The sequence below is a fragment of the Balaenoptera ricei genome, chromosome X (genome assembly GCF_028023285.1).
Source record: "Balaenoptera ricei isolate mBalRic1 chromosome X, mBalRic1.hap2, whole genome shotgun sequence".
Lineage (NCBI taxonomy): Eukaryota > Metazoa > Chordata > Mammalia > Artiodactyla > Balaenopteridae > Balaenoptera > Balaenoptera ricei.
Genome location: NC_082660.1, coordinates 118225487 through 118251830, shown reverse-complemented (window position 1 = coordinate 118251830; position 26344 = coordinate 118225487). Strand labels below are relative to the sequence as shown.

Genomic DNA, 26344 nt, shown 5'->3' with positions numbered 1-26344 from the left:
AATGGCACTGCCTGCGTGTGCAGCCCGGGCGCTCGGGCCGCCGTTGCAACCGGAGCGAGAAGCGCCCGCCCGCACCACCTGTCCCCGCCGGCATTCCAGAGTAGAGGCCGAATTGGCAGCAAGCCGGCCCGGATCAGTCGCCGCCTCAGTCCGCGCGGGCCCTCCTAGGGGTGTGTCTCGCGGATTCAACTCCCAGCCGCTCCTGGACGAGCCCCTAAAGGCTTCTTCCTCTCTGGCGGGAGCCGCGCGCGCCCCTCTCTTCGCGCTGCTGGCCCGAGGCCGCCGCAGGCGGATGCACGACCTCAGGAGACGCTGGGACCTGGGCTCCCTCTGCCGGGCCCTGCTCACCCGGGGCCTGGCCGCCCTGGGCCACTCGCTGAAGCACGTGCTCGGCGCGATCTTCTCCAAGATTTTCGGTCCCTTGGCCAGGTACGTTTTAGGCGAAAGCGGGACTCGCGCTCCCGGGCCAGGGCGCGCGAGAGCCGTGCGGGAAGGGAAGGCAGCCTCGAGGGGAGAGAAAGGCGCAAAGTTCCGGCTGGCCCGCGGCGGCCGGGCTCCGGGGCTCCGGAGGGGCGCGGCGCGCGTTTGGCTACGCTGCGGCTCCCTCCCCGCGCTTCCGCGGGCACCCGTAGCGCAGCGTCTCCGCTAGCAAGTCGGGCTGCCGGCGGACCCCCTTCCCCCAGGGTAACTCCGAACGCCTGGCTCCGAGCTCCCTTGAGGCGTCCCCCAAGGCGGGCAACCCGATGCGGGCAAGAGCAGGGCTTCGGGGCGCACGGGGAAGGAGCCCGAGAGTCGGGCAGGCGAGGAGGCGGCGGCGTGCGCGCCAAGGGGACTGGGGGGCAGAAGCGCCCGGGAGAGTCCGGCGGGCGAAGCAGGATGGGGATGGGAGTCACGGAGCCACCGAGAGTGGAACAAGACGCGCGGGGGCTCGGACCCGTGGTATGAGTTGAGGAGTGGGGCAACCGGGTCAGGCGGGGTCCCACGGGTACGAAACCCCGCGAAGCGGCTCCGGAGAGCTCTGGCGCTGGGAGAGGGCAGGCGGCCAGCGGGAAGGAGTCGGGGGGAGGGGGGTGTGTGCGGCAGAAGCCGCAGCGCTGAGCCTGCCGGGAAGGAAGGAAGCGGGGAAGGGCGCCGCCGCCGCCGCCGCCGCCGCCGCCGCCGCGGTGGAGTACTCGGTGCCGAGGGGAGGGGGAAAGGGGCGCAACGGCGGCGCCAGGGGGAGGGGGGCGGTACGGGCGCACGGCGAGCGCGGGCTGAGCTGCGGGATTGACGTAAGGAGCTTGGGTTTCCCCCAGCGTCGGGAACATGGATGAGAAATCCAACAAGCTGCTGCTGGCTTTGGTGATGCTCTTCCTATTTGCCGTGATCGTCCTCCAATACGTGTGCCCCGGCACAGAATGCCAGCTCCTCCGCCTGCAGGCGTTCAGCTCCCCGATGCCGGACCCGTACCGCTCGGAGGATGAGAGCTCCGCCAGGTTCGTGCCCCGTTACAATTTCAGCCGCGGCGACCTCCTGCGCAAGGTAGACTTCGACATCAAGGGCGATGACCTGATCGTGTTCCTGCACATCCAGAAGACTGGAGGCACCACTTTCGGCCGCCACCTGGTGCGCAATATCCAGCTGGAGCAACCGTGCGAATGCCGCGTGGGTCAGAAGAAATGCACTTGCCACCGGCCGGGTAAGCGGGAGACCTGGCTCTTCTCCAGGTTCTCCACGGGTTGGAGCTGCGGACTGCACGCCGACTGGACCGAGCTCACCAGCTGCGTGCCCGCCGTGGTGGACGGCAGGCGCGACGCCAGGCTGAGACCGTCCAGGTGAGTGCGCGCCCGCGGCGGAGCGGGGCCCTGGGGCGTGGGAGCGGACCCGGGCCGGGGCGGGCGGAGGGCCGGGAGGCGCGGCCAGCCGCTGCCGGCGACCCAGGGAGCACCTCGGCGCCCCTGTGGTGGCGCCCCGGCGCGCGCGCTCGTGGCGCTGTGGCGGCTGCAGGAAGCTCGTCCGTTCCGACCTGGGACGGCTCCTCTGTCTGCCCGCGGGTTGGCCTGCTTGGCGGCTGGGAGTGCGCGCGGGGGAAGCGGCCAGGAGGCCCGGGACGAGCGCCCCCCGGCCGCCGCCGGGACAGGGTACAGCACGCAGACTCCGCACTGGAGGGCCCGAAAGAACTACGCTCTGAGTGCCGCGTCCCTGAGCCCCTCCAGCCTTTCGCTTCTTTTCTCCGCACCCAGGTTCCCAAGCCTCCTTTCGCTCTCTCTGCTTTCCCGCTCCCGCATTTCCCCTCCCCCTGCCTTTCCCCTCGCTTCCTCTATTTGCCTTTTTCTCTTTCTCGTGCATGGGATCTTGTCAGCTCCTGGCCGCTCGCTCTTTCCTTTTCCCTCCGTTTTCCTCTTTCACTTTGTTTCTCGTTCTTTCTTTAACCCTTTTTGTTCTTTCTCTTCTTTCCTGACTTTTGTCGCCTCCCTCCTCCTTTCTCTCCACTGGCTCTGCTCTCCCTGGGCGAATGAATGTCCCTCTGCGGCTGTTTGCGGACACCCAGAGAGAGCTCGTGGTACCCAGCTTGCGCCCCGCACTACTGGCTGCACGCCGGGCATCAGCGGCGCTTTACGAGTGCGAGGGGCACCCCGCGGGTCGAAGGGCAGGTGGAACGCTGCCCCGGATCCCATGTGGGGCTCAGTCTTGAGAAACCTCTCCTGATTTACAAACTCTGAGCCCCAGAGCAGGGCGCCGCCAGCCAACTTGATGGGAACCCAGGGCTGAATCGGAAAGAGCTGTTTTATGAAAAGCCACTTGCTTTTGAAGCTAGGGCATTTTCCTCCAGCCAGCTGCAATGCCCAGTTGCTGGAGGTCATGGAGTGCCATAAAGGGGGTAGTAGGAAGGACTCTTTGGGGTGCAGTTGCCCCAGTCAGGGCTCCCATTCTGCGACTCTCCCTAAAACAGATGTGGGCTGCGGCAGGCAGTCCGGGGAATGGACAAGGAGAGTCTCGTTGACATGGCCATGCTCTCTGTCTCCCCAGCGAGGTGACCACAAGGGTCCCGGAGGCTGCTTCCCTGGGCAGGCTCCCCACTCCCTCCTCTGCCTCCCCAACCCCTCATGGTGAGGGCTACGGCCATATTTTGTTGATGCCTCTTGGAATGCCAGAGCCGGGCAGTTTCTTCTGCCCAGCTCCAGACGAGTGGAGCCCTCCGACTTCCTGGTCACCACTGAGATTTAGAGGAAACCTCACCCCCTACTCACTTTCCCTTCCCTCAGTTTACAGTGTCCTTTTTGAATGCTGGAATTCTGGGAGAATCTGTTGAACTTTCATTTCCCTTCCAGCACTAACCGTTTTTTTTTTTTTCCCCAACCTAAGAGAACCTTGACCCTAGGAAGGTTGCTGCCTCAGTCTGTTGTGAGAATTGTGTAAGCCATTGTCACCACAAGACTCTGGTGTTTAAGACGTTCGTAAACAGTTTGGCAATATTGAAAGTAATCCCTCTTGCTGATAGAGCCTGTAGGTTTTGTGAGGGGTGGTGATGTAAAAAGCTCTTGAGGGCAAAAAATGAATTCCACAGCCATGGCTGTGGCACAGGAGTAAAAATGAAGTCTTGGCCACTGTGGACTCCCCGGCCCTGTTTGTAATTCCTCAGGGCACATGTGCCTTTTAAAATCCTTTTGGACATGTAGGTCAGGGTGTGACAGGATCTGTAGACACACATTATTATTGTGGTCTTGATTGTGTATCTGGTCTCTTGGCAGATTACTTCAGAAATTTACCATAAGATAACCAGGACCCCTCAAGGGGAGGGTTCAGCCTCTTGGACGGCCCCCAATGGAAGCAAAATTATTTGAAATGAAATAAGATTTTCTTGATCATCAAAAGGGTGATACCACAGTGCCATCTAGTCTAGTAAAAGAAGAACCACTTCTTTAAAAAATTTATTTATTTTATTTATTTATTTTAGGCTGTGTTGGGTCTTCGTTGCGGTGCGCGGGCTTCTCATTGCGGTGGCTTCTCTTGTTGCGGAGCACGGGCTCTAGGTGCACGGGCTCAGTAGTTGTGGCACGTGGACTCAGTAGTTGTGGCACGCGGGCTTAGTAGTTGCAGCACGTGGGCTCAGTAGTTGTGGCTCACGGGCTTTAGAGCGCAGGCTAAGTAGCTGTGGCGCACGGGCTTAGTTGCTCCGCGGCATGTGGGAATCTTCCCGGACCAGGGCTCGAACCCGTGTCCCCTGCATTGGCAGGTGGATTCTTAACCACTGCGCCACCAGGGAAGCCCAGAAGAAAAACCACTTTTTAAAAGAGTCAGAATTACTGGATCTTACAGTATTCACCAAAATGAAATAAAATTTGCTAGAGAAACACATGGCTGTCCCAAGGGCGTTTCTTTTATTTCCTTAATTCCTACCCACCTCCAGAAATCTTCATCCTGAAGAGTAGTCATAGCCGGAGGGTTCCAGAATTTCCCAGGATGTTGACAAATCCCTGCTTACAGGAGCAGTTCTGTGAATTCTGATAATCTGTGTGAGAGAAGGTATGCACAAGTGTGTGACAGTGAGAGAGAGAGAGTGTGTGTGTGTGTGTTGAAAATTCAGACAGAGGCAGCTGCGCTGGTGGTGATGCGTGAGGCCGAGGAGCTGGTCTTGGGAGATGCGAAAGTCAGCCATGGGGAGTTCGTGTGTGGAGCAGGCTTCCATGCCAGCTGCTGGTGGTTCTGTGCGCCACCGAGCTGAGCGGAACAGCAGCTCAGTCTGTTTGGCCTGGGAGTCCTGACACCTGGGCCTTCGTTCCAGGCCAGCCATGAACCAGCTGTATGACCCTGGACCAGAGTCTGTCCCAGCCTTGTCTTGTGGAGAGTGCATTCCAGTTTTTGATGAGCTTTTCCATCCCTTATCTCTGGTATTTCTCTGTAAACTTGCACTATGTATAGGAGGAAGGCAGAATGGGCAAAAGTCTCCCCATTTGTCCCATGAGACAGAAGCCCAAGGGGATTGAAGGACTTTCTCAAGGTCATTGGGCTCTTTAGTGACACAGCAGGGACCTTACTCCAGCTCTGGCTGCTTCCACAGCCCTTGCTCTGTTGACTGTGACTCCATGAACAAGGTGTTTTAAAATTTATTTATTTTGTGAAAGCACAGTGAGGTGTTTCATGGGAGTCATTACCACGAAATGAACACTCAGTGAATGTTCACTGGTATTGTTATCACCTACATCATCACCGTTTCCAGGCATTTTTACACATGTGTTTGCACGAGTGATTGGACCAGGGTTGCCACAGCCATTGGGAGAAAAACAGGTTTCTACCTCCCTGAGGTTTTATGCTCACCAGGAGAAGGTCTCGTGGCTGGGTGGCAAAGGGGCCTCTCATTGCCTAGTCAGAAATCACTACAAAGCTGAGAAGGATGGGAGGACGCTGGGGGCCTGGTGACTAAGCGTCAGGAAGAGGCCTCAGCGGCGACAAGGGCCACCTTTTGACTCACAGCCATCCATCCACATTGGTGGGGGGGTGGGCATGAGAGGCCACCGTGGCTGCAAGCCAAGACCTGAATCCTGCTCCCACGGCTACATTCGAGATGCTTCCCTGCCTCGGCGGATGGTGAAGTGCTCGAGTGATATATAACTGCTGAGTGGAAACGGCTGCCATCATGTTGCCTGGAGAGGACAAAGAGAGAGAGTGCTTGGCTGGCAGAAGGCACAAATTGTTTATTAAGAATCGTATTTCTTTTCAGAAAACCTAGAAATTGCATTTCATGCATCTATTGTTTAGGGGCCAGAGAAAGGTCCTGCTCAATCTAGAATTACCAAGACTGTTTTTGAAAATGTGTCAAAACATGGTTGCTCACCAGCTCTTCAAACTCCCGAATTCTGCAGGCTTTTCTCAGGCCAAATTCCCTCCGTTTGTAGCCAGCTCTAGTGCATCACTGGGTCTGTGGGAGGAACTCAGAATTGGGCACCAAGAAACTGCACCAGCCTCATTCTTCTTCCCCAGGCACTGCGCTGGCTGGCACACTCGGGCGGCGGCTGGCGGCAGGGGAAGGTCAGGTTCCATGGCTACCCAAGTCAAAGAGTCTGATCGTCATAATCACGTTGCATCCTAGACGTTTAGTATCTCTACGTTTTGCAGCAGTCTTACGGAAGAGTAATTAATCGTCACCTAGAAACCACTAGGCTATCACTGACAGGAAAGGACCACAAGGCATTTACATGGAGCATAGCCTTTTCTCTTTCTTTCTTTTGTCTTCTTTGTGGTCACTCCTTTTTAATACTTGTGGTAAAGGCTTCCTTTTCTTTCCCTTTCTTGTTTAAAGGTGGCTCTTTTTTTTTTTTTTTTTTTTTTTGGGGGCCGTGTGCGGCTTGTGGGATCTTAGTTCCCTGACCAGGGATCGAACCCGGACCCCAGCAATGAAAGCGGCCAAGTCCTAACCGCTGGACCGCCAGGGAATTCCCAAGGTGGCTCCATTTTGATAGAGCCATGTCTTAGCAAGAAGTCCGTAGTGCACAAGCCTGCTCATGGCTCACATGCCCACGCTCCACTCCTTCCCTCCTGCAGTGAAGCAGGACAACACGACAGACTTTGGTACAGGGCAAGGCAGCGAGTGAGTGGATTGATCCAGGCAGCGATGCCGTCCTTCTGGTCCCTCAGGCTGTAGGCCACTGGGTTCTCATAGGCGTAGCTTCACTTAGCTGGGGATGCTAAGAGGATACTAAGAGCTGTTATTACTCCCCTGCCACGTATTTCTCAGGAGAAGGCGAGAAATTCACCGTGATAACATCTGTAGAACTTCAGCCGTAGTAGTTAGCGTCTTTGCCCAGATGGCAAACATGTTGTTGGCAACCCAACAAAGCTCGAAGTTCTCAAGGTGGTATAAAAAGCTATTCAGAATGTGATATCCTTATTAGCAATTTTAGATTAGTGCTGTTACGTGGCAATAAGAATGTTAGAGCTCGTCTTTTCTAGATATCTGTCGTCAACGTAGGTAGCATGAAATGACATTAAAGAATAGTCACCTCTTCCCTCTGTCATTCGTTAAACAAAATTCTGCAAAACTGCCCATTATATTCCAGGGAAGACGTGTCATCTTTGCTCTCACAGAGCTTACAGTAGAACAGAATAATTTGGTGTTTTAGATATTTAGTAAAGATGGATTTTGTTTGAAAATGATTTGAATATCAATAATGTCTTTAAAATGTCATATCTTTACCAGAATATGTTTTAAAAATAGAGAAAAGTCCATCTGTTTATATAACAGTTTAGGTCTAATCAGCAAACTTTGTGGAGTAAGTATCGTGACCTCTGCCCAGTGCTAGCAGTTGGGGGAGATTAGAGCCTAGACAAATCCAAAAAAGTCAAGGTCACCATCTTCAGCCTCAAGTTCATTAAGATTAGATGGTAAAGTGCAGAACTATGTCGTGTATAGATGGGGGGTGGGGGGCTGGGGAGGAACATGTGACTTGGGGCAAGTCCATCCCCCTCTGTAAAATGGGAGATTTAAAGGAGATGCTTTCTAAGTCCCTTTCCTTTCTAAAGTATGAGGAGCAGGCCAGAAAAAGGAGAGATCTGTTTGGAAAGGCTTCTAGGAATAGGTGGGTTGTATTTAGAAGAAAGGAGGCATTGTGGGTGGGCGTGGCATCCTCATGGCATCGTGAGGTCAAGTCACCTCACCTAGCCAGGGCTGGCCAGACCTGAGGAGGTTCATGCCTGGGGGAGGGTTAGGCAACCTCATTGTAGAGATCCTGGAATGGCAACAAGGAGGTTGAACCCCAGTGAGTATGAGAAGCTCTTGCATGGCAGGGATGTAAAAAACATAAAAGTAAATGAAGGCTGTAGTCCAGTTAAAGGTACCGCCCTGATTTCCAGTCTGGAGTTGAGGTGGTACCATTGACAAAACGGAGAGGTTGAGAAGGCGATCTGCTTGGGGCTGGGAGGATACCGAGAACTGTGACCGGTCTAAGTTGCCTAGGCTTCTAGTGGCCAAGGCTTGTAAGGAAGTGAGAATGGGGCCTCTGGACAGGTTAGGACTTAGCTGTATATGTAGGAGTCTGTGAATCCAGTTAGTCTGAATTCACAATTGGCATTATTATTTAAGTGATAGCTGCAATTCACATGTGGAACTCTCAGCCAGGTAAAAGGCTGTTTGAAGAGAGGAAAAGATCGACAGTTATGATTACATAAAAATGAGAAGTGTTCATCTGTCCAAAAATAGCCAGGTAGATGTGGTCCCTGGCTTCACAGAGTGGGAAAGGTAGACATGAAACAAATAATTCATTACTTAAAATTGTGAGAAGCGCCATGGGGGAAAAGCATAGGGTGATATGAGAATGGTATCTTAGGAGGCTACCATTATTTGTTAAGTTATTTGGAGTTATTCATAAGTGCAACAAATCGGAAAAATCTGCATCCACATATAGGAGAATGGTTCAAGAAATCTCAGTACGTCCACTTGAGGGATTATTTCAAAACCATTTAAATGTCCTTTTTAGAGTATAGAAAATTGGTAGTGATTTAATGCTAAGGGAAAAAGAGATAGACAGTTATGGGCCCAGTATGACTACAATTATGTGAGAGAGGGGGTGAGGAAGGAGAGAGGCAAATCATCTTTCCACCCCTCTCAATCTAAGCATAAAAGGCAAAGAATGGAAGAAAAATACCGAGATATCCATAGATCAATTAGTGACTTATTTTCTTTTCCTGTTTCTCTGAAGGATTTGAATTTCCTATATGAGTATGCATTACTTTCATAGTAAAAGTAAATATTAACAGTTTTAAAAATGATGCTTTATAATGGCTGTGATAAATTACACAGTCTGCTTCTTGGTTTCTAAAACTATGGCTGGTTATTTCATTAGCCTCTTGATATTCTGGGAGTCCTTAATGAGGAAAGCAGCCTCAGCTAAATAAACTCACAGACTGAAAGGCAGAGGTGATAAGTCAGGCATCAGCTGTTGATTTTTCTGATGATTGGCTCTTATCATATTCCAAGGAATCCATGAAACTCTTATACCAGTACAGTACAGAGACATTCGAGTGGATTGCTATTGCTTGTGCTCTGTTTAAAAATTAAATGAAACTGGAAATTAATAATGGCACACAGTTGGAAATAAAAGGCTTACTCTGCTCAGCCAGAGCCACCCAAGATAGCCTGGATTTTGAATCTTCGTGAGCCTCTTTTCAAATGAACTGACACCAGAGCTAATGGTCTGGCTGGAAGAGCAAAGTCTTGGGGTTGGAGAAGGGCTGTAGTTCTAAACGTCCACAACTGAGAGCTTAGATCAGTTAGTGCATGTGTTGCCCTCATCCAGGAGAGAAGGGGAGTGTATTCTGCCGGAGCAGCCTCCCCCCAGAGCAGTTTCACTTCATAATAGCATTGCCCCTGGTTAACTGTAAATTGACTAGAACACTTCATTCCTCAACTGCTCTGGGTATCTGAGGGGCCACTAAATACAGTGAGGTTCAGAATCTCATTGTTGAGACTCCATGGAGACTACATTCTAGGTACAAGTTATTCTGACAGCGTAAAGAATGTGCTTCACACTTGGAAAGCTAATACCAACGTTCTGCGCCAGATAAGATGAGATATTCATTTATTTTTTCCCCCTATATATTTAAAAAATTTATTTATTTATTTATTTGACTGCACCAGGTCTTAGTTGCGGCATGCGTGCGGGATCTAGTTCCCTGGTCAGGGATCGAACCCGAGCCCCCTGCTTTGGGAGCGCAGAGTCTTAGCCACTGGACCGCCGGAGAAGTCCCAAGATGAGATATTTAGTCACTGAGTTTAGAGAAAAAAAGGATATGGATGGGAATGTTCCTTCTACCATTAAAGTGTAATGAAGAATCTAATTAATGGTATATGTCTTCTAATACAAAGTCATTGTAAGCTTAGAGAAATATTTGTCTAAACTTTAGTAAAACATTTATTGGCAGAAGAGCTTTCCTAGCTTTGCTAGGTATTGGACTTTGCAGGTTATTCAGTTGGTCTTATTGCATCCCATTTGTTATTTCTGCCATTTTGCCTCTAAGAACAGTGTTGAAGACTTTGACACATTTCAGAGCATTACACTAAATAAATCTGTCTTGCACATTCCACTGTGCTTTTTCTGGAATATTATAAATATTCAAATACAGTCACACATGCAAATTCAAAATAAAATTCAATACATGCAAATTCGGCATAAATTCCATATTTATAACTTAGCAATAGTTTTGAACTTGTTATCTTATGATATAAATGTATCAAATATGAGCTCATGGGAATTACCAATAAATATATTTTTCTGATTAAACTGTGGGTTCTTTTTTAGTCACAATTTAAGCTTCAATTCTGGGATATATTATAAGAGAATAATTTGCACTTCATTTACTCTGAATTGTCAAGAATCATGTTCTTTCCCGATGTAAATGTCTGCAAAAAGGACTTCTTATTCACTGTGCTTGCTTTTTGAATTTTACCAGCAGGGATGCCCTAGTGAGCCTTAGAGAATTGGTCTTTTTCTTGTGAAGAGTATAGTTCTTTTTTTTAAATAAATTTATTTATTTATGTATGTATTTTTGGCTATGTTGGGTCTTCATTGCTGTGCACGGGCTTTCTCTAGTTGCAGCGAGTGGGGGCTACTCTTCATTGCAGTGCGCGGGCTTCTCATTGCTGTGGCTTCTCTTGCTGCGGAGCACAGGCTCTAGGTGTGTGGACTTCAGTAGTTGTGGCACATGGGCTCAGTAGTTGCGGCTCGCGGGCTCTAGAGTGCAGGCTCAGTAGTTGTGGCGCATGGGCTTAGTTGCTCCGCGGCATGTGGGATCTTCCCAGACCAAGGCTTGAACCTGTGTCCCCTGCAGTGGCAGGTGGATTCTTAACCACTGCACCACCAGGGAAGTCCCAGTGAAGAGTATAGTTCTAATGAATCACTTCCATGCACTTTTCTGAAGGAATACAGAGCAATTGAACCGTGTGCAATGCATTGGTTTACATCAAATGGATTAGGCTTGTGTGTGCTATTCCTTGCATTAATTGACTTTTTCCCATAACTGTATAGTATCAGCTCAAATTCATTCATGGAGATCATTGGACTTTTGCTAACTTCCTACAAGAGAGTGAATGCAAGCAAAGAGTGTTTTGAAATTGACTAGAGTGACCAGGTTACAGCCAGGAAACATGGAGGTACTTTTAAAAGGCCCTTTGATCTTGGCAACCAGCTCCTCAGTTATTACAATAAATAGAAGTTGACTAAACTCACCAGTTGAAAGACATAGATTATCACAACCGATGAAAATACAAAATCTAGCTATATGCTGTGTATGAGAGACAAAGCTAAAACATTAGGACACGGATAGGATTGGAATAGATATACTATGCAAATACTAACCAGAAGAAAGCTGATGCAGCTAAATTAACTAAGGCAAAGCCTTTTTTGGGGATAAACAGGATCACTGAATAATGATAAAATGTTCAGTTCTTCAGATAACAATTCTAAGCCTGTATGCACTTAATACCATAGTTTTGAAATATATAAAGCAAAAATTGACAGAGCTATAAGGAGAAATTGTAAAATCTACCAACCGCTTTCAGAAATTGATAGATGAAATGAACAAAAAATGAGTAAGGGTACAGAGAATTTGAGCAACATGGTTAACAAACTCAATATAGAAGACCAGCATCCATTTAGAAGAATACACGTTCTTCTCAAGCACGTACAGAACATTTTTGAAAATAGACCATATACTAAGCTGTAAAGTTGGTCTGGAAAAACTTCAGTGAGTAAATATAGACCATTCTGACTATGCAGTGCTTAAGAAAGAACAAGGGATCAGGCCATATCTGAGTGTACGAGAAGGATCGTTAGTAGTCTGATATATTTGGAAGTATTGTGAATCCTTCACCGACCACATCAAGCTTGTTAATTCACACGCAAGAGTGAAGAACTCCATGTTAGCATCTATATAACGTACATCAACGATTCAGCACCTAGCATATAATATGTGCTAAAAAAATTATGGCTATGATTATTACTCACATTTTGCTATCATTACCCATTTGGGGAACCTTTGCGTCTTCAGAGGACTATAAAAATATTTGCATTTGGCAAATTATGTAGCAGTAATGGAAGAACTTGTCCTTTGTGAAAAAAATCTCTGTCACATATAAAATACTCAGACATTTCTCCAAGGTTCGTTTGGGTGAACATTCACAGGGCTCTTTCACACAAACATACAGATATCCAGCAAACTCATAAAAATACACCAAATCAAACTTTAGAAAAATCATATCTAAGGTATATATATGCACACACATACACAGTGTTTGTAACATCTACACTACACATATTATCTGTACGGCGGTTTGCAAACTTCCAATCAAATCTTGTCTCCACCTATTTTTGTAAATAAAGTTTTATTGGAACACAACCAAAGAAAAAGTGAAGAACTCCAAGACTTAGGCAAAGAGAAGTGCTGTAAAGTGATGGTTTGACCCATGTAGCTTGGCCTGACTTTCCATGAAGATGTATTAGTGTTTTGGGATACCTACTGAGCCAGGTGCTGTGCCAAGGGCATAGCATATATTTTTCTCATTTAATCCTCGAAATAACCCTTTGAGGTAGATGTGTAAAAAACCCATTTAAAGAGGAGAAAACAGATAATTGGATGAGATATATAACCTGCCCAAATATACACAGCCAGTCAGTATTGGAGTTGGCATTTAAAACCAACTGGGCCACATGGCGTGTCTGATATGTTTTAATGTCTACTAAATTCTCAGACAAATCTCCAAAAGCCCTTACCATCCATCCTTTGTTAATTTATTGTTTTTATTGACATATAGTTGATTTACAATGTGTTAGTTTCTGGTGTGTAGCAAAGTGATTCAGTTTCATACACACACACACACACACACACACACACACACACATATAAATATTCTTTTTCAGATTCTTTTCCATTACAGTTTATTACAAGATATTGAATCTGGTTCCCTGTGCTATACAGTAGGTCCTTGTTGTTTATCTATTTTATATATAGTAGTGTGTATCTGCTAATCCTAAACTCTTAATTTATCCCTCCCCCCACCCCTTTCCCTGTTGGTAACCATAAGTTTGTTTTCTGTGTCTGTGAGTCTGTTTCTGTTTCGTAAATAAGCTCATTTGTATCATGTTTTTAGGTTCCATATATAAGTGATATCATATGATTTTTGTCTTTGTCTGACTTACTTCACTTAGTATGGTAATCTCTAGGTCCATCCATGTTGCTGCAAATAGCATTACTTCATTTTTTTGTGGCTAATATTCCATTGTACCACATCTTTGTCCATTCATTTGTTGATGGACATTTAGGTTGCTTCAATGTCTTGGCTATTGTAAACAGTGCTGCTGTGAACATAGGAGTGCATGTGTCTTTTCTTTTCTTAATTTAAAGAAATTTTTAAGATAAATTTATTTATTTATTTTTAGCTGCATTGGGTCTTTCCTTGCTGTTCACGGGCTTTCTCTAGTTGCGGCGAGCGGGGGCCACTCTTCGCTGCGGCGCGCAGGCTTCTCGTTGCGGTGGCCTCTCTTGTTGCAGAGCATGGGCTCCAGGCGCATGGGCTTCAGTAGTTGTGGCACACGGGCTCAGTAGTTGTGACTCGCAGGCTCTAGAGCGCAGGCTCAGCAGTTGTGGCGCAGGGGCCCAGTTGCTCTACGGCAACTGGGATCCTCCTGGACCAGGGCTCGAACCCGTGTCCTCTGCATTGGCAGGCAGACTCCCAACCACTGCACCACCAGGGAAGCCTGCATGTGTCTTTTCAAATTAGACTTTTCTCTGGATATATGCCCAGGAGTGGGATTGCTGAATCATATGGTAACTCTATTTTTAGGTTTTTAAAGAGCCTCCATACTGTTCTCCATAGTAAAAGCCTTTACCCTCTTTTTTGGCTGTGTGTCTATACAAACTAAGTGGAATGGAGACCTGCAGTGACTATCTGGAGATATCAGGATCCAACATGTTAACTGATTTTTTAAAGCACCTTTTAAAATGTTTACTAAAAATTACTCTCTAGGGACTTCCCTGGTGGTCCAGTGGTTAAGACTCCATGCTTCCAATGCAGGGACCGTGGGTTCGATCCCTGGTCAGGGAACTAAGATCCCATATGCTGTGTGGCATGGCCAAAAAAAAAAAAAAAAAAAAATCACTCTCTAAAGGTAAATTCTGCAGCTCTTCTTTTCCCCTCTTAAACAACGATTTAGATATCCAAGATATTGTAAATGCTTTCAACAATGATTTACACAGAAGAATTATGTTTTAGGGGGAAGAAAAGAAAGGAGTTAGGTTAGAGGAAAGATTTGGGTTTTTTTTCCAGATAAGGAAAATGAAGACCTCAACTGTATTTTAATTTATGCCCCGTGTGGGCCTAAAATATGGTGCACCCACTTCACAAGATTTGTAAGAGGCCGAAGCATCTTACTCCTTCTGGAATGTTGGCAGTTGCCTCATTAGCAATGTCAGTTGCACTGCTCTGACCTGGCCTGTTTCTATAAATGACCATTGCTTTTTTTGCTCCCTTTGGTCTGTGTAGACACAGCCTTTGGAGGGCATTGTGAATGAGTTCAGCCAGGGCAGCTCACATAATCTTGCGTTATGAGGAGCCAGTGAAATAAAGCTTTCTCTCAAATTCAAGTGAGGGGGTCCCAGAGAAAATGAATCTTGAAGCCTGCTCTTATGCCAGGGGCTTATCATGAAGATAATAGAAGTGTCTTATTACTGAAATAACCAAGTGAGAGTAGCAAATTCCCATAGGAGTGACCATTCTCTCTCCTTTGGAAGAGGCAGCTTTAGAAAAGAGCCATTCAGGACTTGAGGATATGGGGAGGGGGAGGGGTGAGATGTGACAGGGTGAGAGAGTATCATGGACATATATACACTACCAAATGTAAAATAGATAGCTAGTGGGAAGCAGCCGCATAGCACAGGGAGATCAGCTCGGTGCTTTGTGACCGCCTAGAGGGGTGGGATAGGGAGGGTGGGAGGGAGGGAGATGCAGGAGGGAAGAGATATGGGAACGTATGTGTATGTATGGCTGATTCACTTTGTTATGAAGCAAAAACTAACACACCATTGTAGAGCAATTATACTCCAATAAAAAAAAAGAAAAAAAAAAAGAGCCATTCAAATCTAAAAAAGATACATGTATATACATATATGGATATAGGTATATGTATAACTGATTCAATTTGCTGTACAGCAGAAATTAACACAACATTGTAAATCAACTATACTCCAATGAAAAATTTTTTTAAATTACAAAATAAAAATTAAAAAAAGAAAAGAGCCATTTGAGAGAATGTGCAAATTAGCATGGGCCTACCAGGCTGGCAGACATAGTGCGGAGGGCAAAGAAATTAGGTTGAAGGCTTGGAAGGATGGTAAAAAGATGCCCAATACAACCAGAGGAGTTTGACCTTGGGATGATGGCCACCTCAGCAGATGCCTCATGGCTGAGATTTTGCTACGTAGAAGATTAACTCCCACAACACCTTGAAGGTTGAAAAACTGTTTGAGCCTATTTGCCATATACACTAGAGGCAAACATATTTATTATTTTTGTGATTGGTTTTGCTGAAAGTGGTTCAGTATGTTCTATGACTGTAATAGGCCAACTAAAACTCATTAAAGCAGTGGGTTTTTTAAAAAATAAATTTATTTATTTTTGGCTGTGTTGGGTCTTCGTTGCTGCATGCGGGCTTTCTCTAGTTGCGGCAAGAGGGGGCTACTCTTTGTTGCGGTGCGCGGGCTTCTCATTGTGGTGGCTTCTCTTGTTGCGGAGCACGGGCTCTAGGCGTGTGGGCTTCAGTATTTGTGGCTCACGGGCTCTAGAGCGCAAGCTCGGTAGTTGTGGTGCACGGGCTTAGCTGCTCCGTGGCATGTGGGATCTTCCCGGGCCAGGGCTTGAATCCGTGCCCCCTGCATTGGCAGGCAGATTCTTAACCACTGCACCACGAGGGAAGGCCTAAAGCAGTGTTGAAATGAAGCATATAGGTGTGAATGATGCGTAGTAGGTTATTTATGAAAAATTACTTCAATAAAAATTTTAATGGACATGCAGAAATGATTTTATGCATAAACACACTATGAGATTAATGAAAGATAATTAGACTAATAGGAGAATATGGAGCCGAAGAAAGGTATTTAAAAAACATTTTGCATTGCAGGACAAAAAGGTCTGTGTGTATGTCTCCTTTTACATAAGGATCCAGGCTTAGTGTCTCTACTCTCAATTTGTTCTTTGTGACTTGGAAGCAAAGCAAAAGAAAAAAAAGGTATCATTTTAGCATTAGTATAGCATTTTACAATCTTCTGGCAGCTTTTGTATTTATCGCCATATGGGTGTACATTAAATCTGCATCTCCCTCTCATTTATATGTTTATGAAGTTATAAAGATATACACATGTGCACACAAAATAATTAAGCAAGTGATATGTGTTTGACAATGTTTGGTGACTTAATGCCAATTAGAGAGGTTTTAAAAAAAAACCTTGCTTTTCTAATCCAGTTGTTTGCATGCTTTTTGGTTTATGCATTTAAGGACAAAATCCATTTAAAGTGCCGCAATTTGCATACATGCAGCTTGGAGTGGGACTTCTGTTTATTCCAGATGGCCTTGAAAAATTATTATTGAGGAGCTTAGAGACCTGGATGTCACAAGATCCATTAGGATGAGACTAAAATCACACTTTTTCGTTTCCAACAGTTTCTCCTGTTCAGGAGCGGGTATACTTTTGACTTGGGGGGAGCTGAAGGTGTGTGGCTTGGCTAGACTGTTGAATGCAGCCAAATTAGCTCAGCTCATCCCTCAACGAGGGAGTCTTGTGTTGCAGGCACCTTGCCTAACCCTGTTGTAGGAAAGTGGCTCATCGTTTTTATTTATTTATTTTTCTTTTAAATTTTATTTATTTATTTATTTACGGCTGTGTTGGGTCTTCGTTTCTGTGCGAGGGCTTTCTCTAGTTGCGGCAAGCGGGGGCCACTCTTCATCGCGGTGCGCGGGCCTCTCACTATCGTGGCCTCTCTTGTTGCGGAGCACAGGCTCCAGACGCGCAGGCTCAGTAGTTGTGGCTCACGGGCCCAGCTGCTCCGCGGCACGTGGGATCTTCCCAGACCAGGGCTCGAACCCGTGTCCCCTGCACTGGCAGGCAGACTCTCAACCACTGCGCCACCAGGGAAGCCCCCGCTCATCGTTTTTAGAGTTCAGAAGAATGCTCAGTTAAAGGCTGCATACAGGATTTGTATGCATGGAAGTTAGCAGTTACACTGACGATCTCTGCTCTTTGAAAAAATATGGTTGGATTGGAATGAGCAAGACTGTGATGCTCCCCATTGAATGTCATGTTTGTTTTGCTTTTAAACCATAGCGATGAAACCATTATTCATAGTAGGAAGGTTCTGCTTCCAAGATCAAGGGACTGGGTGTGGGGTCTCAGATTGTGACCTTTGGCTGGGAACATCTGTAGAGAATGTCACAGAGGTCAGATTTCCATTCCTGCAGCAAAGAAGGGACCACAGACATCCAGCTCTTCTGGTTTGCTGAGGTCTGAGTCCAGGATGCAACTCTTTCTGGTTAATAGAGAGGAGCTCTTTTCTGCAAGGAGCCTAAGATGGAGATATCCAAGTGCCAGAAAGCCCGAGGTCTGTGCAGCTATATCACTTGGCTTTTGGTTACACACCTTGGTGGTCTCTGAATTTAGCTTAGTACAAGAAACCTGAAGGAAAAAAACAGCTGTTCTCCCAGAACTTCAAGCAGGTAGAAATAGTGAAGAAATAGGAGTTTCGATTGAAATGTCAGAAGCTAAAGTTGGGTCTGAGAAAGATAAATACCACTGGGAAAAAAGGTAAACTCTTGCCATAATTAAATGGCAGATTGCTTCTTAGTGACTCTGACCTTGCCCTCCCAGGTAGAGCTTTGGGGACAGCGTATCCACGTCTGCTTCAGGGCCCTAGAGGGAGGCAGTGGTCTCCTGCAAACTGGCAGCTTTAATAGTGAGCACCTTAGGTCTCTGGGCCACTAGTGGCTTTAGGTCTGGAATTCTGGGGCACCATGGTCCTGCTGGATTAGGAGTGAGAGCTAGTTTGGGGTGCCTCCTATGATTCGCATAAGTCAGAGATTCATCCAAGCTGTTGCCTATAGCAATAGTTCATTCTTTTTTATTGCTACAGAGTAATCCGTGGTAAGTATGTACCACAGTTTGTTTAACCATTCAACTGTTGAGGGACATCTGGGCTGATTCTAGTTTTTGGCTGTTAAGAATAAAGCTGCTATGAACATTCCTGTATAGGCTTTTGTGGGATGCTAAGTGTTCATTTCTCTAGGATAAATGCTCAAGAATGCGGATGCTGGGATGTTTGGTGATTACATGTTTAGTTTTATAAGAAACTGCCAAACTGTTTTCCAGAATGACTATGTATCAGTTCACATTCCCACCAGCAATGTATGAGTGATCCAGTTTCTCCTCATCCTTTCCAGCATTTGGTGTTGTCATTATTTTTTTATTTTAGCCATTCTGATAGGGGTGTAGTAATATCTCATTGTGGTTTTAATTTCCCTTTCCCTGATGGCTAATGGTGTTCAACATCCTTTCACATGCTTATTAGCCATCTGTAGGCCCTCTGTGGTAGAAGGTCATTTGCCCATTTTCTGATGGGATTCTTTGTTTTTTTTTTTTGAACTGTTGAGCTTTGAGTGTTACTTGTATTGCTTGCAGTATTTCCTCCTGGCTCATTGCTTGTCTTTTCAACATTTTCCCATGGTATTTGACAGAGCAAAATTTCTAATTTTTTAAAAAAATATTTAAATTTAATTTTATTTATTTATTATTTTTGGCTGTGTTGGGTCTTCATTGCTGTGCGCCAGCTTTCTCTAGTTGCAGCGAGCGGGGGCTACTCTTCGTTGCAGCACGCGGGCTTCTCATTGTGGTGGCTTCTCTTGTTGCGGAGCATGGGCTCTAGGCGCGCAGGCTTCAGTAGTTGTGGCTCGTGGGCTCTAGAGCGCAGGCTCAGTAGTTGTGGCGCACAGGCTTAGTTGCTCCACGGCACGTGGGATCTTCCCAAACCAGGGCTCGAACCCGTGTCTCCTGCATTGGCAGGCGGATTCTTAACCACTGCACCACCAGGGAAGCCCAAAATTTCTAATTTTGATGAGTTCCACCAGTCTATCAGTTTTTAAAAATTTATTTATTTATTTATTTTTTTCTGTGTTGGGTCTTCGTTGCTGTGTGCAGGCTTTCTCTAGTTGTGGCGAGTGGGGGCTACTCTTCAATGCGGTGCGCGGGCTTCTCATTGTGGTGGCTTCTCTTATTGTGGAGCACGGGCTCTAGGCATGCGGGCTTCCGTAGTTGTGGCTCGCGGGCTCTAGAGCGCAGACTTTGTAGTTGTGGCGCACAGGTTTAGTTGCTCCACGTCATGTGGGATCTTCCCGGACCAGGGCTCGAACCCGTGTCCCCTGCATTGGCAGGTGGATGCTTAACCACTGCGCCACCAGGGAAGTCCCAGTCTATCAGTTTTTCCTCTCATGGATCATGATTTAGTGTCAAGAATTAATTGGCTAACATGAAAAGATGCTCCACATTGCTAATTATTAGAGAAATGCAAATCAGAACTACAGTGAGGTATCACCTCACACTGGTCAGAATGGCCATCATCAAAAAGTCTACAAACAATAAATGCTGGAGAGGGTGTGGAGAAAAGGGAACCCTCCTGCACTGTTGGTGGGAATGTAAACTGGTGCAGCCACTATGGAGAACATTATGGAGGTTCCTTAAAAAACTAAAAATAGAGTTGCCATATGATCCAGCAGTCCCACTCTGCGGCATATATCTGGAGAAAACTCTTAATTCGAAAAGATACATGCACCCCTATGTTCACAGCAGCATTATTTACAGTTGCCAAGACATGGAAGCATCTAAATGTCCATCGACAGATGAATGGATAAAGAAGATGTGATATATACACATACACAATGGAATATTATTCAGCCAACAAAAAGAATGAAAAAATGCCATTTGCAGCAACATGGATGGACCGAGAGATTATCATACTAAGTGAAGTAAGCCAAAAACAGAAAGACAAATATCATATGACATAATTTATATGTAGAATCTAAAATATGATGAAAATGAAATTATTTACAAAACAGAAACAAACTCACAGACATAGAAAACAAACTTGTGTTTACCAAGGGGGAAAGGGTGTGGGGGAGGGATAAATTAGGAGTTTGGGATTAGCAGATACAAACTACTATATGCAAAACAGATAAACAACAAGGTCCTACTGTACAGCACAGGGAACTATATTCAATATCCTGTAATAAACCATAATGGAAAAGAATATGAAAAAGAATATATATATATATATATATATGTAACTGAATCACTTTGCTGTATACCAGAAATTAGCACAATAGTATAAATCAACTATACTTCAATTTAAAAAAAGAATTGGGACTTCCCTCGTGGCGCAGTGGTTAAGAATCTGCCTGCAAATGCAGGGGACACGGGTTCGAGCCCTGGTCCGGGAAGATCCCACAAGCTGCGGAGCAACTAAGCCCATGCACCACAACTACTGAGCCTGTGCTCTAGAGCCCGTGAGCCGCAACTATTGAGCCCATGTGCCACAGCTACTGAAGTCCACACGCCTAGATCCCGTGCCCTGCAACAAGAGAAGCTACCGCAATGAGAAGCCCACGCACCGCAATGAAGAGTAACCCCTGCTCGCCACAACCAGAGAAAGCCCGTGCGCAGCAACAAAGACCCAATGCAGCCATAAATAAATAAATAAATAAATAAATAAATAAATAAATAAATAGAATTAATTGCCTAGCCCTAGATCTTGGAAATTTTCTTCTGTTTTATCTAAAAGTTTTACTGTTTTAACTTTTTTTTAATAATTTTAATTAATTTATTTAATATTTTATTTTTATTTTTGGCTGTGTTGGGTCTTCGTTTCTGTGCGAGGGCTTTCTCTAGTTGCGGCAAGCGGGGGCCACTCTTCATCGCGGTGCGCGGGCCTCTCACTGTCGCGGCCTCTCTTGTTGCGGAGCGCAGGCTCCGGACGCGCAGGCTCAGTAGTTGTGGCTCACGGGCCTAGTTGCTCCTTGGCGTGTGGGATCTTCCCAGACCAGGGCTCGAACCCGTGTCCCCTGCATTGGCAGGCAGACTCTCAACCACTGCGCCACCAGGGAAGCCCTGTTTTAACTTGTATTAAGTCTATGATACTTTTTATGTTATTTTCTTATTTAGACACACTCCACATTATAATATTCACCCTTTTAAAGTGTACAGTCCAGTGGCTTTTAATATATTCACAAAGTTGTGCAATCATTGCCACTGTCAAATTCCAAAAAAGTTTTCATGGCTCTAAAAAGAAATCCAAAACCACTACCAGTCACTGCCCATTCACACCCAGCTATCTTATGGGTGTGAAGTGGTACCTTATTGTGGGTTTGCTTTGCATTTTCCTGAGGAGTAATGGTGTTGAGCATCTTTTCATGTGCTTATTGCCCATTTGAATGTCTTCTTTGATTCAGATACTTTGCCATTTTTAATTGTTATTTTTTCTTTTTAGTATTAAGTGTTCTGTGTACATTCTAGATACAAGTCCTTTATTGTATTTATACTTTGCAAGTACTTTTCTCCCATTCAGTGGGTTGCTTCTTCACTTTCTTCATGATGTTCATTGAAGCACAAAAGTTTTAAATTTTCATGAAATCCAATTTAACTGTCATTTCTTTTGTCTCTCGTAAATGCTTTGCCTAACCTAAGATCACAAAGATTTACTCCTGTATCTTCCTCTAAGAGTTTCATAGTTTTATCTCTTACATTAAAGTACATGATCTATTTTGAGTTATTTTTTGTGCAGATTGTAAGAAGGGGGTCCAACATCATTCTTTTCTGTGTGGATATCAGTTGTCCCAGAATCATTTATTGAAAAGACTTTTTCCTTTATTAAATTGGTACCTTTGTTGAAAATCAGTTGACCATAAATATATGCACTTATTTCTGGATTCTTAATTCTATTTTATTAATCTATATATCTGTCTTTATGAAACACCACATAGTCTTTGACTACTGTTGCATTCTAGTTAGTTTTGAAATCAGGAAGTGTGACTCTTCCAGTTTTTTTTCTTCTTTCTCTAGAATGTTTTGGCTATTCTGGGTACCGTGACTTTCAGTGTGAATTTTCAAATCAGCTTATCAATATCTGCAAAGAAACCAACTAGGATTTTGTTAGGGATTGTGTTGAATTTGTAGATCAGTTTGGGGTAATATTACCATCTGAACAATATTCAGCCTTTCATCATTAAACATGATGTTATGTCTGGGATTTTTCCTAGATGCCTTTTATCAGATTGAGGAAGTTCTTTTTCATTCCTAGCTTGGTAAGGGTTTATTATTATTATTTTTTATCAATGAATGGGTGTAAGATTTAGTCAAATGATTTTTCTCTATTGAGATAATCATAGTATTTTTCCCCCTTTATTCTTGTGATATGGTGTTTTATATTAACTAACTCTTTGATGTTAAGCCTACCTTGCATTCTGGGGATAAATCCCACTTTGTCATGGTGTACAGTCCTTTTTATATGTTGCTGTATTGGGTTTTCTAGTGTTTTCCTGAGGATTTATGCATCTATATTCATTAGGGATATTGGTCTGTAGTTTTCTTTTCTTGTGATGTGTTTTTCTGGTTTTAATATTCGGGTAATACTGACCTCATAGGATAAGTTGAGAAGTGTTCTTGCCTCTTCTGTTCTTTGGAAGAGTATGTGAAACTTGGTATTAATATTTTGGTAGAATTCACTAGAGAAACACTTTGGGCCTGGGATTTTCTTTGTGGTAAGTTTTTAAATTATTTATTCAATGAATTTACTTTTTTAATAGTTTGATTCAGGTATTCTTTTTCTTTTTGAGTTAATTTCAATAGTTTGTGTCTTTCTAGGAATTTGTCCATTTTGTCTAAATTATCCGGTTTGTTGGAATACAGTTGTTCATAGTATTCCCTTGTAATCTATTTTAGTTTTAAAGGATGATAATAGTGGGCTTCCCTGGTGGTGCAGTGGTTACAAATCCGCCTGCCAATGCAGGGGACACGGGTTTGAGCCCTGGTCTGAGAAGATTCCCACCTGCTGCGGAGCAGCTAAGCCTGTGCGCCACAACTACTGAGCCTGCACTCTAGAGCCCCTGAGCCACAACTACTGAGCCCGTGTGCCACAGCTACTGAAGCCTGTGTGCCTAGGGCTCGTGCTCTGCAACAAGAGAAGTTACCACCATGAGAAGCCCGTGCACCGCAACGAAGAGTAGCCCCCGCTTGCTGCAACTAGAGAAAGCCCGTGCACAGCAACGAAGGCCCAATGCAACCAAAAAATAAAAAAATAAAAAATTGGGGCTTCCCTGGTGGCACAGTGGTTGAGAATCTGCCTGCTAATGCAGGGGACACGGGTTCGAGCCCTGGTCTGGGAAGATCCCACATGCCGCGGAGCAACTAGGCCCGTGAGCCACAGCTACTGAGCCTGCGCGTCTGGAGCCTGTGCTCCACAACAAGAGAGGCCGCGACAGTGAGAGGCCCGCACACCGCGATGAAGAGTGGCCCCCGCTTGCCGCAACTAGAGAAAGCCCTCGCACAGAAACGAAGACCCAACACAGCCAAAAATAAATAAATAAATAAATAAAATTAAAAAAAAAAATAAGTAAATAAATTTTTTAAAAAAAGGATGGTATCAGTGTCCCCTCTTTCTTTTTTGATTTTAGTAATTGAGTCTTTTCTCTTATTTTCTTGGTCAGTCTGGGTTAATATTTGTCAATTTTGGTTAATCTTTATAGAGAACCAACTTTTGGTTTCATTGATTTTCTTTCTTCTTAACTCTCAATTCCCACTGTAGTCTATAATATTTCTTTTCTTTGCTTGCTTGAGGTTTTATGTGTTCTTTATTTTCAAGTGTTTTGCAGTAGAAAGTTAGGTTATTGAATTGAGGTCTTTCTTTTTTAAAAAAAAATATAAGCGTTTACTTTGTAAACGCTGTAAAAAAAATAAAAAAATAAAAATACAGCATTTACTTTGTCTATAATTTCCTCTAAGCACTGCTTTAGCTGCATCCTATAAGTTTTGGTATGTTTTTATTTATTTATTTATTTATTTATTTATTTATTTTGGGCTGCATTAAGTCTTTGTTGCTGCGCAGGCTTTCTCTAGTTGTGGCAAGCGGGTTCACTGCGGTGGGTGGGCTTCTCAGTGCAGTGGCTTCTCTTGTTGCGGAGCACGGTCTCTAGGCACGCGGGCTTCAGTAGTTGTGGCTCTCGGGCTCTAGAGTGCAGGCTCAGTAGTTGTGGTGCACAAGGGCTTAGTTGCTCTGCGGCATGTGGGATCTTCCCGGACCAGGGATCAAACCCGTGTCTCCTGCATTGGCAGGCGGATTCTTAACCACTGCGCCACCAGGAAAGTCCCTGGTATGTTTTGTTTCGTTTAAATTTATCTCAAAGATTTGCTAATTTCCCTTGTTCTTTCATCTTTGAACCATTGATTATTTAAGAGTTCATTGTTTGATTTCCACATATTTGTGAATTTCCAAATTTCCTTCTTTGCATTATTTATAATTTTATTCCATTGTAGTCAGAGAACATATGTTGTGTGATTCATTCCTTTTAAATATATTGAGGAGTATTCCATATCCTAACATATGGTCTGTCCTGGAGAATGTTCTGTGTGCATTTGAGAAGACTGTATTCTGCTGTTGGTGGTGAAGTGTTCTATAGATATCTGCTAAATCTTGTTGGTTTATTGTACTGTTTAAGTCTTCTATTTCCTTGTTGATCCTTTTCTGGTTGTTCTATCCATTACTGAACTTGGGATGTTGACATCTCCAACTATTATTATTGAATTTTCTATTGCTCCTTTAAATTCTGGCAGTTTCTGCTTCATGTGTTTTTGGGCTCTGTTGTTACCTGCATGTATATTTGTGATTGTTATATTTTCCTAATGCATTATTCTTTTCATCACTATAAACGTTCCCTTTTTATCTCTAGTAATGTTTATTAAAGTCTGTTTTCTCTGATGTTGGCATAGGCATTCCATATTTCTTATGGGTTTTGTTTCCATGATATATCTTTTCTCCTCCCTTTTTACTTAGATTATTTCTATCTTTAAATGTAATATGTGTTTCCTGTGGATAACTATAGTTGGATCTTGTTTTTTAAAAAATCCATCTGACAGTCTATGCGTTTTGATTGGAATGTTTCACCCATTCATATTATTGCTAGCTTGATTCAAGTCTGTAACATGATGTACTTTTTAAAAATTTATTTATTTTATTTATTTTATTTTTGGCTGCATTGGGTCTTTGTTGCTGCGTGCGGGCTTTCTCCAGTTGCGGCGAGCGGGGGCTAATCTTCATTGTGGTGCTCCGGCTTGTCACTGAGGTGGCTTCTCTTTGTTGTGGAGCACGGGCTCTAGGCACGTCGGCTTCAGTAGCTGTGGCATGTGGGCTCTGTAGTTGTGGTGCATGGGCTTAGTTGCTCTGCAGCAGGTGGGATCTTCCCAGACCAGGGCTCGAACCCGTGTCCCCTGCATTGCCAGGCAGATGATTCTTAACCATTGTGCCACCAGGGAAGCCCAACATGACGTATTTTGACTAAGTTGGAATCTTTCCCATTAACTAATTCATTCAGTATGTACTGAGTACCTACTATGTGCCAGATACTGTGTCAGGTCTTGGGATTACAGAGCTGGCAGTGCCATAGGCATCGACTTTGGAAAGTTCTCAGACTACTGCGGGGAGGTAAATAAACAAATAGGGTGATCAGTCCTATAATAAAGGGGAGCACAGGTTGCTGTGATGATGGAGAGAAGGGCGTCTCAAACGAGGAACGACTCTGCTGAGGGAGGTGACCCCTGAGCTGAGTCCCCAAGGATCCGTCAGCAGACAAGTAACAGGGTAGAATCTCAGGAAGCAGCATGAGTAAAGGCATACCTACAAGAAGGAGTAGGGCTTGTACTTAGGGGCTGGGATGAGATCTGTGATCTCAGAATTAGATAGAAGCCAGGGCACACAGAGCCTTGCAGGGTACAAGGCATATTTGGACTTTATCCTGAGAGCAGAGAGAAACCATTGGGACATTTTAAGCAGGGGAGTAATGTGCTTCGGTTTGTGTTTTAACTAAATCGCTTTGGCTGCTGTGTGGAGAAGGGACTGGAGAGGGGTAAGAACACACAACAGGGAGCCCAGTTGGAAGGCTGTGGAGTAGTGCTGGGAAGAGGGGTTGGTTGGTAGCTTGGCTTGGGAGAGCGGCTGTGGGCCTGCAGAAAGGTGAATGGATTCAGGAGATATTTAGGAGGAGGACTGGAAAGAATGTGGTGACTGAAGGGT

The 26344-nt window shown here is 45.0% G+C and overlaps 1 protein-coding gene across 1 annotated transcript in view; it reads left to right on the top strand.

Annotated features, from left to right (window-relative positions):
• The window catches only part of HS6ST2 (heparan sulfate 6-O-sulfotransferase 2), a 292134-nt gene continuing 265790 nt past the window's right edge, over positions 1 to 26344 (top strand). The window contains exons 1-2 of the mRNA XM_059911299.1: positions 1 to 429; positions 1296 to 1814. Coding sequence (XP_059767282.1) covers positions 2 to 429; positions 1296 to 1814 — 947 coding nt within the window. The 5' untranslated portion in view covers position 1. The remainder of the gene's footprint in view (positions 430 to 1295; positions 1815 to 26344) is intronic.